The sequence below is a fragment of the Phaseolus vulgaris genome, chromosome 3 (genome assembly GCF_051622355.1).
Source record: "Phaseolus vulgaris cultivar YP4 chromosome 3, ASM5162235v1, whole genome shotgun sequence".
NCBI lineage: Eukaryota > Viridiplantae > Streptophyta > Magnoliopsida > Fabales > Fabaceae > Phaseolus > Phaseolus vulgaris.
The window spans coordinates 11,265,022-11,281,577 of NC_143500.1; the positions used below are offsets into that span (position 1 = coordinate 11,265,022).

A 16,556-nucleotide genomic window follows, 5' to 3' on the forward strand; every position below is an offset into this window, starting at 1 on the left:
AAATTTCAAATTGATACACAAAATTCATAAATTCTCATACAATTTCTCAAACATTTCACGTAACATCAAGTGTCTATCACGTTCATCATCCACATTACTCTTGTTAGATTTCTACTAACTCATACTCAGACACTTGACTCTACTTCCGGAAGACTCGTGTATTGAAATTAGCATTCAGAGACCTGCATCTGTCATACTACTGTTGTGAAACCCACACAGCCATGCGCATAATTATCTCAATATCTCATCATCTTCATATGACAGGGTAAATTCATTTGATCTGCTCTGATTAGTTCTTTCAAACCTCAGACTCAATCAAATGGACCTCCTTCAACTCTCACCAACTGAATAACTTCATCTATGTGATTCCATTATATCAGTTGAGTCAGGATCGTCTCATTCACAGGACACTCACAAATCAATATACCCTAATAACAATCTCAACAAGTATTTCCTTTCCTGAAAATACTATGTCTTGATCACACTTTAACATCATTTAACATATCAATGCACCACTCAATCACATCATATTTAAACTTTCTAAACAATCCAAATATATCTAAAACTTTACTTAAACACATAATTAATTCCAATATGCTCTTTAAATCAATCATCATCTAAAATCAAACAATCATTTTTCATCGAACGTCTCACTTAAGTAAATAAATAAAATATTAAAAAAAAACAGTTCAACTCATTTATATTATCATTCAAACACTTTCAATTCTCAATCACAAACACTTTCAACAATTTATTCACCTTAAAGTCAATATAAAAGATTCAAAATCAACCATTCTAGTCAATATATTATTTTACTTTTCAAAAGAGACAATCCTGTAAGTAAATATTGGAATTGGTGACCACGTCACCCTCATATCAAGATCTTCTAACCTAGGGTTCTATTGAAAAGAATAAGACTAGCTTCCCTTACCTGGACTTGAGCAGATGCTCACTAAGAGCTCCAACCCACCAAAAGCTTAAGGATAACCCAACCTGCACCACAAAGTCCTGATCACAAATCTAACTATATCACTATGACCCTGATCTAACATAGACTAATTCTGAAGATAAAAACCTCACATGCAAACTTAACTAAAAGACAACCCTAACCAAATCAAAACTAACTCCAAGGAAAATGAGCCAAGAATGAACTTACTCTATCTAAGATTCTGATCGGGCAATCTCGAGTTTACTGCCAGGAGTCCAATGACAGACTCTGATCAGCGAGCAGGTCAAAATCTTAGATAGAAGAGAGAGAAAATGAAAAATGGAACAAAAATGAACTTACTCTATGAAAGATTCTGATCTTGTGGATCCACTGCCAGGAGTCTAATGGTGGACTCCGATCGTCAAACAGACGAGCGAGGAAGTCAGAATCTTAGAGAGAAGGGAGAGGAAAGGAAAATGAAACTTTTAGAGAAATAGTGGTTCTTTTAAAATGAAACCTGAATAACTAATTTTCTATTTATATAGATTTTTCACTTTAATAATAAAATATTCAGGTGTCATTTTAATTGTACCATTTATACTCTAAGACTATTTTTCTCGGTCCTTACAATTGATAGTAGTTTCTAAATTTGGTAGCAAGAACCTTAGTAACTAATTAGTTATCTATTTAGAAACCATTTAATAATAATTTAGAAAGTAATTTTTTTTAGTTTCTAAAATAGTCTTTAATTTAGTCAATATGGCAAGTAATTATTTTTTATTTTTAAAATTAGTTTCAATTTCATAATTTTATTGTAGTGTAAAATGATTGATACTTTATATTTCAAAAACTATTTTAATCGTTTAATTATTTAAGTGACTGTATCAATTACAATTTGAATTATTAAATTAAGTAATAATGTACAACTTTAAGAGCTATTTTGCTATTTTATTAATTTCAGTGATGAATAACTAATTATTCCAGTCATGAATGGATGACTAACATATTCTTTATGGATTGAACTCAACTTACATTACTACCACAAAATAATTAAATAAAAATTAAGTTTAGAAAAAAAAAAATAATTGTTATATTAATTAATTAAATTAATATTATGGTAGAGATTAAAAAAAATATTAATATAGTTAATTTTTATTGTTAATAAATAGTTTATAAATTGATATCTAACTAACAATTAATATTTTAATTATCAATTATTAAAGTTGATAATTAAAATATTTATAATTAATTAAATACCAATTTAAAAACTATTTATCAATAATAAAAATTAATTAAATATTAATTTTTTTATAATTATTATATTGATTAAATTAAATACTAGTTTAAAATATTTTACTTAATCTTTAAATTATTATTTAATTTAATCAATATAATAATTAATTATATTTATCTAAATTTGATTTCTATATTGAAGTGTAAACTTTTTCTTCTTCGTATTAATTAGTATTAATTAGGATTAAGATTGACTTAACACATGTTACTACTCTAAAAAAATAAAGTGAGAGTAAAAGAAAGAAAAATATAAAAAAGAAGTGGAGAGAGGGCAGCATGATAATTTTCTTTATTACTAAACATTAAGCATTTATTTACAGTTCCTGTCTTATGTTGAGGCATTTTCACGGGCATCTTCATCCTCAACAGCAGCACCATTCTCTCACACTCTTCTAATTGGTGTTCTTTATTTAATGGTCACTGCTTATGTCACGAGTTTCTTCCTTTGCTTCTCTCTTCACCAATTGCTTTCTAACCTCTTTTCTAACACACCAACATTCATCATCTTCACACCTTATTCCACACATTTAATACTGTATCTTACTCTTTCTCTCATTCTCATTCATTCTCCTTCATTCTCTTACCTCAACTCAACCCTCTTCTCTTTTTCATTTCCACTGTCCCCTCACACTCCCACCTTTTATTTTCCTCCCTCTTTAATTCCCACTTCCAACCTTTTCTTCAGTCAACACTTTCCCACTCCTTATCAAAAGAAACAAAACAACCAAACAAGTCGTAAACACTTCTCTTTATCCAAGGATATATATACCAAGGCTGCGAAAGTCTTATGCTTTTTGATCCACATGGGGTTCTCCGAGATGGCTCAAGTAGAGGGAGGGTTTGATTCAGATAACAACAGAAAATGGGTCATCGCTGGAATTGCGTTACGAGCGCCATTGAAGCCTATATACACCGTCCCTGTCGAGAAGGAACAGAAGGAAGAGGTTGACACAGAGGAGCATTCCACCACACCAACAACCGTGGAATCCAAGATCCCGACACCCTTCACGTGCCCACCTCCTCCCAGGAAGCCAAAATCTTCCTTCAAGTGCAATTATCATGGCGTTGTTCGAGAGCTTTTCACGCCACCAGACTTGGAAACAGTCTTCATACGCCACGTAATTGATCCCACCCAAGAGAAAAATATGAACGGAAAAATCAAAAACGAATTTTAGTACCTACTTTCTTCTTTAGAGATAACTATAGCTAGCTTTTGCTTCTGGTTTTGTGTACTTAGTGTTTCTCTCTCTCTCAATAGTGTAATTTTTTCTGTTTGGTTCTGTAGCTAGAGCTTCGGTAGTTCGATATATATTATTAGAAGCATTTTGTATAGAGAAACTAGAAATAAATGAAAATCACATCTTAATTAGCCTGCATGATCTCAATCATTTTATTTCATGATCAACGATGTTATATATTATTTAAGAGTTTTGAAAACGAGTCTCTTGTTGAAAGTGAACTGAGATGGTGAATGTATTTTTCTGATTAAACGGTATGTGTTTGTGCTCTTATGGATAATGTTGATATAAGAACTATTTCCTTATCCAACATGGTTATCTAAGAAATGGTGCGATTCCACAAGGGTACATGTGACACTGTTGGTGAACACGCGAAGGAATAAGAAATTTGATTATGAAGTCAAAATCAGAGATAAGTAACAAATAGTTGAGTTGCCAAAAGCGAAAGGAGGAATGCAATCGTTTTCAAAGAGACGAGATGGGGCACAGCACATTGTTCATTGACTGCACACCCAAGCCCCACACCAGTCCTCATACCCAAGTACCATTACCTTTCCTTCTGTCAATAATTTTTTTTCTTTTCATCAAAAGTTTAAGTCATTCTTTACAAAAATATAGATTCAAATTTTGTTACTAAGATAAGAGTTCATTGCTAGGGTTATATAAATATATCTCTGTAAGTTTTTTCTATCTTTTGAGTATCCTTTTCTTTTTATGAAAAAAAAAAGAATTAATGTGAAGGATTTTAGGAATAGTTGAATCCTGTTATAGTGAACAGTATATAACCTCAAACACCCTCCTTTGTTAGGTGTATGTATGTCTTACGGTTTGAATAAAATCAAGTTGAGTTTCAAAGAATTGGAAGGTGTGTAACTTAGTAGGAAGATGTGTTTTTGTGAGAAGGTGTGACTTTCATTAATGCGAAAAATGATTTTCCAATATAAAACAAGGCTATGGTCTATATTTAGAGTTTTAATGGTTACAAGAACGGCTCGATGTGTGTTCATAATATGTAATGTCTTATTCAGATATTTTAGAAAAATATTTGAGTAGGTATAGCTAAAACTTAGTACAATATAAAACTTACTTTAAATTCTCTCATTCGTCTTATATATGTTAATACTGTTGATATTTAACTTAAGGGTGAGTTTCCTTCATAAAAGGTTGGGTTGCTTTTTTTAAAAATTATTTTAAAATTTCTCTAAAATAGTGAACACTATATAAATAAAATTTATACACTCTTGAAAACAAAAAATAAATAAAAATATGCTATAATTTTGTAATAAAAATACAAAAAAGAAAATCACTACGTAAATAATTTTTATTTTGCCAAGGAAAATTTGGTTTTACTGTGTGGATTAGAAAGAAATTCATACACTCATAAATTTTGTGTTTTAATTAAAACACAAGGCTAATTAATATCGATTTCTCTTACATTTATTAAATTATAGATTGCCCAGTTAAAAAGGTTTCTAATTTTATAAATTTTTGTATCAGAAAAAAAAATAAAAAAAATAAATAAATATAAGACATTTTAAAAATATTTCAACCTGTTACAAAGTATCCAAGTAACCCTTAAAAACCTAATTTAGACTGAATTTTAATTTATGATGTCAAATATACTGTCAATCTATCATAAATTAAAGTTATGGATAGATTTATATGTGAAAGTTTGAAAAGAGTATAATTTTCACAGCAAAGAAATTATTAAATAAAAATCAGTTATAGAGAAAAATAATAATTAATTGATATAATAATTAAATTAGATACTATTTTAGAAATTAAATTTTTTGTTGGTTTTTAAATTAATTTTTTTTATTATTAAATAGTTTTTAAATTGGTATCTAAATAGTTACCAAGTTTTTGCTACCAAATTTAGAATCTAAATAATTAGTAGTTAAAATCTTGATTGCTAATTAGATAACAATTTAGAAACTATTTAATAATAATAAAAATTAATTTATCAATTAATTTTTTTTTAGTTTATAAAATGGTCTTTAATTTAATTATTATAGTAACTAATTACTTTTTGTTTTTAAAATTAATTTTTTTTTAAATTAGTTTTTATTTAATAATTTTATAGTAGTGTGGATTTAATAAGTATAAGTTGTGGAAAAGAGTATGAAGTAAGTTTTAGTAGTAATATATGTGATGGACATAAATAGAATAAAGTTAGCATATTTCTCTTGAAATGAACCCTACCCTGGCTTGTATTGATAGTGGGAAGGTTCTCCCTATTCTTTGTGATATTAGCTAATGGATTCATATGGTAAAGCGACAAGTCACATGTGGAGGGAAAAATTAGAATCCTATGCTACTTGAATCACTCTCTATGTATATATTTTACACTTATAATAAAAGTTATGTTTTGGTCACCAATAATTGGAAGATTCAACACTATGGTACAATATAAAGTCATGCTTATCTTCTCTGTCTCCTTCTTAGACTGCTATTAAATATAGAATGTTTATTATGAATATATACAAAAGAAAAAGTATTATTTTAACATCCTACATTTTCTCTCACATCTGTTTAATAATTATATATAATAATAAAATATTAAATTAAGTTATTTAATTAAAGTATTGAATAAAAATTAATGAAAACAAATGAAAGTATAAATTTTGAAAAGTTTCAAACTATAAAAAAACCTCATTAGCTTACCAAGTGGGGAATGACTTCAGAAAGTTCATAGAATGCTGTGTACCAAACAATGGTCCCTCGGGATCTGATATTTTATAGGCAGAATAACTTGCATTCACACATGTAAAAAGAAGACAAAAAACCTTTATGCAGTGTTTTTAAATTATATTTATAATATAAAATATTTGCGAAACTCAAGAATTTATTCTACCATTTAACGTAAACTAGTTTTGTTTTAATTTGGGTTAATCCACACCACTAAAAACAATGTATTACTCAAAATTTTCAAAAGGAAGAGTTAAGATTTCTCTTGACTTCTCTAGTGGTTGTTTGTTGATTATGTTAATTTATATAATATTCCTAAATGGAGTGTCATTATTGGAGACCATAAGCAAAATCATTTCTAAGTATTGATTATTGATCATTCTAGAACTATCAATACGAATCCTATTAAAATAATACTTGTCCATCAAAACTAAATTATAATATTTTAGAGTGTCCTTGGTGACACAATTTTCTTTTATATATATTTGTTGCGCGGGGTATTCTTTAAGAGAAAATTAAAAATTCATGTGAAAGACATTTGTTTAATGACTAAGAATAAATTTGGATAATTGTTGGAAACAAAACTTTAATCATCTTTTGCTTCTAACATGTTTTTAGAAGAGTTTATACTGTGTCTTAAACATAGATTAATTTCTTAATAATATATAAACTTGAAAAACAATTTTTTAACATGTTTTTCTTTGATATAGTTGAAAAGAAGAGAAAGATCAAAGAAACAGCCTTAGAGAATACAAGAAGGAACGTAAATCTATGTCACAAACATGAAGATGAGTAAGGGTGGAAGCTCACATCTTTGCAAGGTAGTTTTACATATTTTGGATTTTCTAATGTACAACAAGAAAAATGTCAAACACAATATTTCTTAACAAATTTTTACTACAAAAATAAATTAAATAGGGTTGTTTTTTTAGTACACAACTCCAATGACATTTTCACTATTTACTTTATTATTTGGTAATATTAGAATTGTTAACTTTTTTCATTTAAAATATGGTGTTTACAATTATAATAATTATAGCCACAAAAAAAATGTGTCTACACTATAAGAAAATCAATAAATAGAAACTAATTTTACAAACAAAAAATAATTAGTTACTATATTGACTAATTCATAGATTAAGAGATGATAATGCTATTATTGAGGATCCCAAGCTTATTGAGGATCATATTTTGGATTTTTACAAAAATCTCTATGTAGATCCTAATTCTAATGCTCACACTACTGGTTCTACTGAAGAATTTATTGGCACCTACATTCCTTCCATAGTTTCTTCTTAGGAGAAGATTATGCTTACTAAATGTCTGGATGATTTGGATATCAAGATTGTTCTTTTTAATCTTAATGGTAATAGTGCCCCTAGTCTTGATGGTTTTGGTGGTGTCTTCTATCATATTTGTTGGGAGATTATTGGGAAAGATGTTTGCAAAGTTGTTTAATAGTTATTTTAATCAAAACTAGATCCTTCCTTAGATGAGTAGTAATGTGGTCTTCCTTATCCCAAAGATTCAAGGTGTCAACTCTATTAAAGATTTTAGATTCATTGTTGTGGCTAATTTCAAGTTTAAGATCATTTCCAAAATCCTAGCGGATAGGCTTGTTATGGTTGCTTCCAAAATCATTTCTCCTAATCAATAGGGATTTTTGAAGGGTAGGAAAATTCATGAATGTATTGGTATTGCTTTTGAGGCTATTAACATGCTTTAAAAGAAGGTCAGAAAGGGTAATATGGCTTATAAAGTTGATATTCATAAAACCTTTGATACTCTGAGTTGGAACTTCTTATTGTTGGTCTTAAATTGGTTTCCATCATTCCTTTATCAATTGGATTAGTACGATTCTTAGGTCAACTATGCTTTCTATTAGAATGAATGACAATTTTTTTTGGCTTTTTTTTCTTGTAATAGAGGTGTGAGACAATGTGATCCTTTATCTCCCTTGTTTTTCTGTCTAGCAGAGAAAGTTCTGAGTAGATTCCTTTCTAAGCTTGTGAATTATAAGAAGATAGCCCTAAATGTTATATCATTCCTTCTCATATTTTATATGTTGATGATATTTGTGTTTTCTGTGCTGATAATAAATATTTTGGAAATTTGAATATTTTTCTTCAAAAATATGGCGCCTTTTCTGATGAATATGTGAATAATTGTAAGAGCAGTTTCTTCTCTACGGATAATTCTGCAAGATTCATTACAAAGTTCAAAGAGATTTTTCTTGCAATCATGGCTCTTTACCCTTTAACTATTTAGGGGTGCCTATTTTTATTGGTGCTCCCAAGCTCAAATTTCTCCAACCTTTGGCTGATAAAGTTAAATTGAAGCTTGCTTCTTGGAAAGAGAAATCTCTTAACATGATGGATATAATCCAGTTGGTTAACAATATGGTTACTGGTTTCCTTGCTTATAACTTTAATGTGTATAAATGGCCTACTTCTCTTCTTAAGCAAGTTGAGCAGTGGAGCGGAAATTTCATTTGAATTGGGGACATTATTAAGAAAGGCACCTCTACCCTTAACTAGGCTAAGATTTGTTTTCCTATTGACATTGAAGGGTTGAAGATTAACAATCTACAACATGAAAATAATGCATATCTTCTCAAGCTTACTTGGAATTTTGCATATAGTAATAAGCCTCGGTCACATCTCCTAAAAGATAGAGTTCTTAAATCTAAATACCAGCTTAGCTTGGCTTATAGCTCCTCTTCTATTTGGACTGGGATTAAACAATTTTCTGACACTATTCTTGAGCATACCTATTGGAATATTGGTACATGTAATGATATTAATTTATGGAATGATAAATGGTGTTCTTCTACCTGTTTATCAATCATTGCAGGGTTCCCTGATGCTTCTAGATGTTCTCTGGTGACCAAATTTTCCCAAGCTTGGAATGGTAGTGATTGGATTATTCCCTCGACTCTTCAATAAGTAAATCATTATTTTGATGATATCATTATTAGGCAGGAGCAAAATACTCCCAATTGGACTTAGGACGAATCTGGAAATTTCACTTTCAAATCTGCTAGGAAGTTCTTCTTGGATCCCAAAGTTCCATGTGGTTGGGGTAAGCTTATCTGGTCTCAATATATTCCTCCTTCCAAAATTATGTTCCTTTGGAAAGTTTTTCATGGGCAGCTTCCCATCGACCAACAAATTCAATACAAAGGTTTGCATATGTGTTATATGTGTACTCTTTGTTGAAAGCAGAAAGAATCTATTCATCACTTATTTTTTGAATGTCCTCATGCTTTGCATATTTGGAGTTGGATACATGAAATTTTCTCTAATGCTCATTTCTCTAATGTTAATGATCTCATTTCTTTTGTTAAAAGTGATTTAGTTAATTTGATTAAACTTTCCATGATTACTTTCTCTATTTGGATGATATGGCATATGCGAAATTATGCTAGATTTCAGGTTAAGATTGACCTTCCCAGGGCCATTTCCACTATTAAAGGCTTCATTTGTTTTGTGGGTAATTAGTCTAAAAGCTCCATGAGGAATGATGTGTTTGATTGCTCTATATTTAAGTTCTTTGACATCAATACATGAAGTAGCAAAGTCCTTCATCCTCTTCTTGTTAGATGGGATTTCCCTTTCCCTGGTTGGGTTAAAATTAATACGGATGGTGTTGTTAGGGGTTCTCCTAGTCTTGTTGCTTGTGGTGATATTTTTCATGGGTGTATGGTGGAGTTCATTGGTAGTTTCTCTACTTTCCTGGATATTTAGAATGCTTTGGTTGTTGAGTTCTATGGGGTGATTCATACTATTGAAGAAGCCAAAAAGATGGGGTTTCCATGTTTGTGGCTTGAATGTGACTCTGTCTTAGTTTGTGCTTCATTTATTAACTATTGTTCCTTGGATCCTTCGTAATAGGGGGAACAAATGCCTTGATTATTGGGGAAAAATCAGACATAAAATTTCTAACATTTTTCGTGAAGGCAATGTTTGTGCTGACAAGCTTGCTAATTTAGGTTTCATTCATAGGGAGAAGTTTCATTGGTATAATAAGCTTCCATCCAACTTATTCCTAGAATTCTTTATTAATAGGTATATATTACCTAAGTATCGTTTTTCTTAGGTTGTTTTTGATGGGTTTTGACCTAGTCCTCCCATATTTGCTTGAATTCCTTTTTTTTTTCTTTTTTAATAATACTCTTTTTATGTGGTGGTAGATGATTATTGAAACTTGAGGTGTTAGCCTAGGAGATTAAGTTTCATAATGTTGCCTAACATGATAGTTTTTTATAAAAAAAAAAATTGATACTATTTTATAGACTAAAATATAATTGGTATCTAAAGTAGTTTATATTATTAATAAAAATTTATAAATTAACTACTAAGGTATCTAATTAACTATCAATGTTTTAACTACCAATTTATAAGAACTATTTTTCTAAATTTAGTTTCTATTTAATAATTTTCTTGTAATGATAAACTATTTCCTTTTAAACATAATTTATTAAGATGTCATTATTTACTGTATAATTAGACACATTTCTTCCTGTCCTCGTTTTAATTAATTGTTCTTTAATTTAACATTTTTTCAAGTTATTTTCCTATTTTCTTTTATTTGATTTGACCTAAACCTCAAAACATCCCTTTAATGATGTCTCATAGGTTAAAGAAATTAATACCTTCAAAAGGTTGAAAGAGTGACAACTTGAATGTCATCGTTAAACATTACGCTACTTCAAAACTTTCATTTTAGTATTTTGAAAGCATTAATGCATTTTTGCTTCATTTCACCTCTCCTTATCAAACATCACAATTTCCTAAATCCTCTTTTCTACAGACTTTCACTTAAATATCTTGAAGACATCAATGCATCTTCATTCCATTTCATCTCTCTTTGTCTTCATGGGCAACTTCATACCTTTAATTGGGATTCAAAGTGATTAAAAAAAATGAGATTAACATAATCACCAGAATTGTTAAAATGTATTGATTTTTTTTTTTACAACATTTAACTTCTTTTTGGAATATCTTGTTAATTTCCCTATTTGAGTTAAGTTAAGCCCCTGTGAGTGCTAAACATAGGATTAGGTGACTAAAAACTTGCATGTTTAAATCTAAAACAAATATGTGTGCTAGAAGATGACATAAAAATCTTTCATTATTTTAAAACCACTTTAAAGAAGAGTTATAGGGAAAACCTCTCTAACAGTCGTAGCTTATCAATTAACTTTCAAAATTGATTGGTTTCACTTGTGAGAAAATAATGAATAACTTGTCTAATTCAAGAGGGTTGAATTGATTTTTAAATCTTTTTCATAAAATATCCTTTATTGAAATTCTTAAAAACTCTTTTCAGATTGAAAAACTAAATGCAATTATATTGAAAACAATATTGATACAAGATTGAATTGCAACATAAATAAAAAAAAGATAAGAAAAGAAAGATACTGGTTCAAATCAATAAGATCCTACATTTAGTCTTAACAATTCAATCTTAGAGTAATTGGTTCCACTAACCTCAAAAAGTTATTACAAAATAATAAAGTCTTGAACACATTCAAGATTATATCAACTAAAACAAATCTCGATACCAAGAGGCTATCAACCAAAACAAAATGAATTGGGTGTATTGGCAGACTTCGATGAGAGATATTAACCTATTAGAGAGACATCATGATATGCATTTTATCAAACACATAGTGTACATCACTTAGGCATTTCAATGAACACATGGAAAATTAGCTTTAGATGGAAATTTATGACAAATTGAGGAAACACGTCACATGTAACATAATTGGAAGATAGTGTAAAGAAAACGCAAGAAAAAACAAAACAATAGGTACGAAACAACAAACACAATGGAATCCTACGGTAAAAACTTGTGTATGGACTATTCAAGAAGATTTCATAAGTTTAAACTGATTGAAATGTAAAAATGGAAGAAATAATTGGTGGAAAACTTCAAAACGTGAAAATAAACGGTGAAACAACACGAAGTTGATGAGAGAAAAAAAATCATATTTTTTTTTACTTTGCAAGAATTGAAGAATTGTGATATGATCTACTTGATGGAGAAGTTCTTAGCTCCTTTGTCAATTTCATGAGTGGTGAAGGAATAAATGATGAATAAGCAGTGAAAGTCTTAAGATGAAGATGTATTGAGACTGTGGATATTTGGATCGTGTGAAAGGGGGAGTAAGGAGAGGTTAGGCCAACTCCTACTCAAGCCTAAGTTTCTTGCTAAGAGAAGCTAACTCATAAGAGACTTCAGAGAGAGATGGTGTTGAATATTGATAGAAATTCATTATTCAATTATATCGAAGTTTGAATTATACAAAGGAGAAGCCCTGTATTGGGTTAGGAAACTTGCATGACAAGCTACTCAAACCCTAAATTGCATGGCAAGTTAGGGTTAAAAGGTTGTTTGCCAGCCAAGCTTCCTATATACCCTACCTTGCATTCCAACCTTTTATTTTATCCTAGCTTGGCACACAAGGTTCTACCTAGGGTTAGGGTTTTATTCTACATGTATTCTATACTAATACAAGGTCTAAAAGGTATCATATTCTACTTTGTACTTCAGAAAAGGAAAGACTCTGAGATTGGGAATGATGTATCTTCTTCTTTGGACTTCTAAATCTAGTTTGTGATGGCTTGGATGGTCCTCCATCACATTCAATTTCCTTAATACTTGCTTTCAAATTTAACAAAATATTTACCTGTCTATAGACGAATTTGAATTTACTAAGAAAGTAAAGGTGAACATCAAGAATGTTTGTAACTTGCCTAATAGCCTATGTTATGCTCAACTTTGAGGAGATATCTTAACCTATTGGAGACATTCATTTTACTTGGAGGAGTTTGTTAACAATTAGAAACAAATAACCTTTTTTCTCCAGTAAAATTTGAAAATTCATCAAATATGTTCTATATACTTACAAAAATAGTGTGGGATAATATGCTCAAGGTAATTTAACCTAAATTGCATGTAATTTATTTCCTATATTTATAGTATGGTTTTGAGCTAACTTTGCATCATTTGAAGTCTTGATTTTATTTCAAGGTAAATGAAGATTTGAAAAAAAAAATCAATATCTTGTTCTAGTCCCTAAATAGAATATTCATTTATATTTATTTTGGTTTAAGACCTTCAAATATTTTGAATTTTTATTTTGTCATCAATATTTTTTTTTATAACGACCAATATGCTTTTGTATCATATATGACCTATCATGTTAATCTAGATAATGGGAAGGAACTTAATTCTGATTATTGATCTATATGAAATAGCATAATGAATGACATAGGTAACAAAAGATACTTAAACAAAAATTATTAATATATTAAATGTTAGAAATGTAGGCCAAAACAAGAGGGGGTGAATTGTTTTTAAAAGATTTTCGCAAATATTGGATAAGAATGAAAGTAAATGTAGAATTACAGATAAAGCAAACAAATCAACCAAGAAACAAAATGTATTTAAATTGATTCCAAAAAACAATCGGTTGTTTCTGCGAATCAATCGATTATTCTTACCAGCACTTCAACAAAAACATATTTAAACAAATTTAAAAACAAAGAGGGAGAGAGTAATTTACACTCAATGTTTTTATACAGGTTCACTCATAACCTGAGCTACATCCAGTCCCAAAACAACCTCTGGATAATCCACTATGTAATCAACAACATATTACAAAAACAAACACACCTTCTTTGATGCACCACCACCACACACAGTCAGAACACCCTCTGACTTAAAATACAAAATATTTTACAGTATTCAAACATAGACAAGAATACAAGAATGAATAGAACAAATTACACCTGATACATGAAGGAAAACACAACTCCTATTTCACTCTTTTGACTAAGGCAAAACATTGAGTGTAAAACACTCTTCTGAAGCTATTTTCTGTAATCTGGTTATCTCTTAATTAGAGATGTAAAACACACTTTTAAAGACACAAAAATAGTTGTTTGTTTTAGTCAAACAAAGCTCAAAACAAAATGCATATAAAGCCAAAACAGTTTTGATAGTTAAAACAGAATCAATTATGTTTTTCAAAAAACAATCGATTGAAACCTCAATTCAATCGATTGATTTGGCTTTGACTTGTAAAGTCAACCAATTTTAGCTTTTCAAAATCCTTTTCAAAACTCCAAATGTAAAACAACCGATTGAAACATAGAAATAACAGGTTGTTTTTCACTTACTTTGAAAAACAATTTTTTTTAAAGATCTTGATTGTTTTAGCTTTGCATTGGACTATGAGTGAATTAAAAAATTCTAAATACCTAGAACCCAAGCCCCACAAGCATCAACCTAATTTTAAGCAATCTTCTTGGATTTGGAATCATCAAAGCTTCAAGGTTCAACATTAAACACTCACTTTAAAGGAAAAAATTATTTGATACACTAAAACAAGTCATATATTGGATGCTCAGAGCTTGGTTGACTACATATATAATTTTATGACCCACTTTTAAGTAAAAATGATCTCATAAGTTTCAAATGATATTAACATATATGAATATGAATTATATGTTGATTATAGCCTAAAACCTTTTACAATGGGAATTTTTTTGTGTGATTATATTTTCATTTAGCTTGTGATTACCTTGCAAAAATATGGAAGCTTTTATAAATTGTGGCTTTGTCCAGTGAAGTTGGTATAAATGTTAGATAACGTGGTAGTAGATCTTCATTGTGTGCGATGACAACAAAATGATTGTGGTATTGATGGTGGTGGTTGTTGTGGAAGATATTATCAATCTTAATGTCGATGAACTTACAAAATTTTTAGGAGTGATGATTGAGGCTACAAATCTAATTGTAATAACCACAAGTAATAATGCTAGTAACTATTCATGGACGGCTGTAGGCACTTTGAAAACGCCATTTGGTAGGAAGTTAAAGTTAAGCTACTTCAGAACTAAGAAAAACTACCATTAAAGAACTAAAGAGAGTTTAAAGATAAACATGATGGGTTATTTTGAGTGGGGATACACTAGAGAGATTTAATCATTAACAACTCATATAAGAGATTATGAAACTACCTTTAATACAAAACTTTAAGACAATGAGTTTATAAGTCTTCTTCCTTATATGTTGCTCAACTTTCTCGTTTTTACTCAATATGAGACTCAAACTCACATTTGAATCACTAACAATCTCCCCATCAAGTGTGAGTATCTTCCATATTGGTATACTCCCTCTCTGTTTTGAAATTTACTTGTATCTTTGTTTATCTCAAGGGGTCATACTTTAAAACACCAATGAGAAAGACTTTCGATATAAGCAATCCACAAACCTAAATTTTTTCACTCACTCTCTAAGTTGGTTACCAAGAAAACCATCAACTCTAATACCACTATGGGGTTATTTAGACGGGGGATACATCGAATATTGTTGTAGGGTGCATCAGTTGTCCTGTAGCATAGGCTAGGTTAGCCAAGTCACAATCGAATCGTGGTGTTTGGACTGTTACGCTCTTTAGTAGAAAAAAAATTATATATTAACTAATAGTTATAACCTTTTACCTAGTGATAAGAGTTCGATTCAAAAAACATTCATATTCTTCACTTATTCACTAATGGATAAAAACAAACACGTACATAAAACCTAAATATATCAAAACCTAAGTAATGATCATATAATTGTGATCATCTCACTTTAAAAAATTCAAATATAAACTATATATTATTATTAATAATAATATTTTAACTATATTTGATTAATTATTTTAGTTATTTAATTTTTGTTCTTTTTCAACCTGTTTATATCATCCTAACTGATGATAAAGGCTAAACAGTGGGATGATTAGTACTAACCATTTTTACATAAATTTAAATGGAGTGATAAAAATTTTGTAAAAATATTTGGCACATACACTTTGTTTGAAGCAACAACTTTATTCATTCAAGATGACTGAATCAAAATGATGATGGAGTAGTTGGAAAATTTAATAAGATTTTGGATGATCTGGAGAACAATGAAGTGAAGCTCGAAGATGAAGATAAGGCTTTAATTCTTCTTAATGCCTTGACTAAGACATTTGATAATCTTAAAGACATTTTTCTATGCAAGAAGGAACAAATTACTCAGGAGGAGGTTCAAACCTTAATTCAGACTAAGAAGCTAGATAAGTTTTAAAAGTATAAGGCAAACAATAATGGTTTATGTTTGAATGTCTCGAAGTTAAAGAGTGGAAAAAGAAGGAGTCAAAAGGAAGAAGTCAAAGCATTCATTTAATGATAGGACGAATAAAGGGCATGAGTGTTGCAATTTCCACAAGAGATATTATTGCAAGATAAACTATTGGGAGAGGGAGAAGAATGAAAGGAAGAAACTCCCATTTCATGGGAGAATCTGTTGATATTGAGGTAATGTTTGATAGTTACAAGTTTGTTGGAGTGTTGGTGGCATCAATGTTA

At 29.7% G+C, this 16,556-nt stretch overlaps 1 protein-coding gene across 1 annotated transcript; it reads left to right on the forward strand.

Annotated features, from left to right (window-relative positions):
- The first annotated feature begins 2,535 nt into the window (after positions 1-2,535).
- Positions 2,536-3,590, forward strand: LOC137839066 (uncharacterized). Its single transcript, XM_068648194.2, has one exon. The coding sequence runs from the start codon at positions 2,635-2,637 to the stop codon at positions 3,394-3,396; it is 762 nt and encodes a 253-aa protein (XP_068504295.2). The 5' UTR covers positions 2,536-2,634; the 3' UTR covers positions 3,397-3,590.
- Positions 3,591-16,556: the final 12,966 nt, after the last annotated feature.

Excerpts from the sequence above, each read along its gene's own strand:
- LOC137839066 (XM_068648194.2), top strand. The coding sequence starts at position 2,635 with ATGGTCACTGCTTATGTCACGAGTTTCTTCCTTTGCTTCTCTCTTCAC.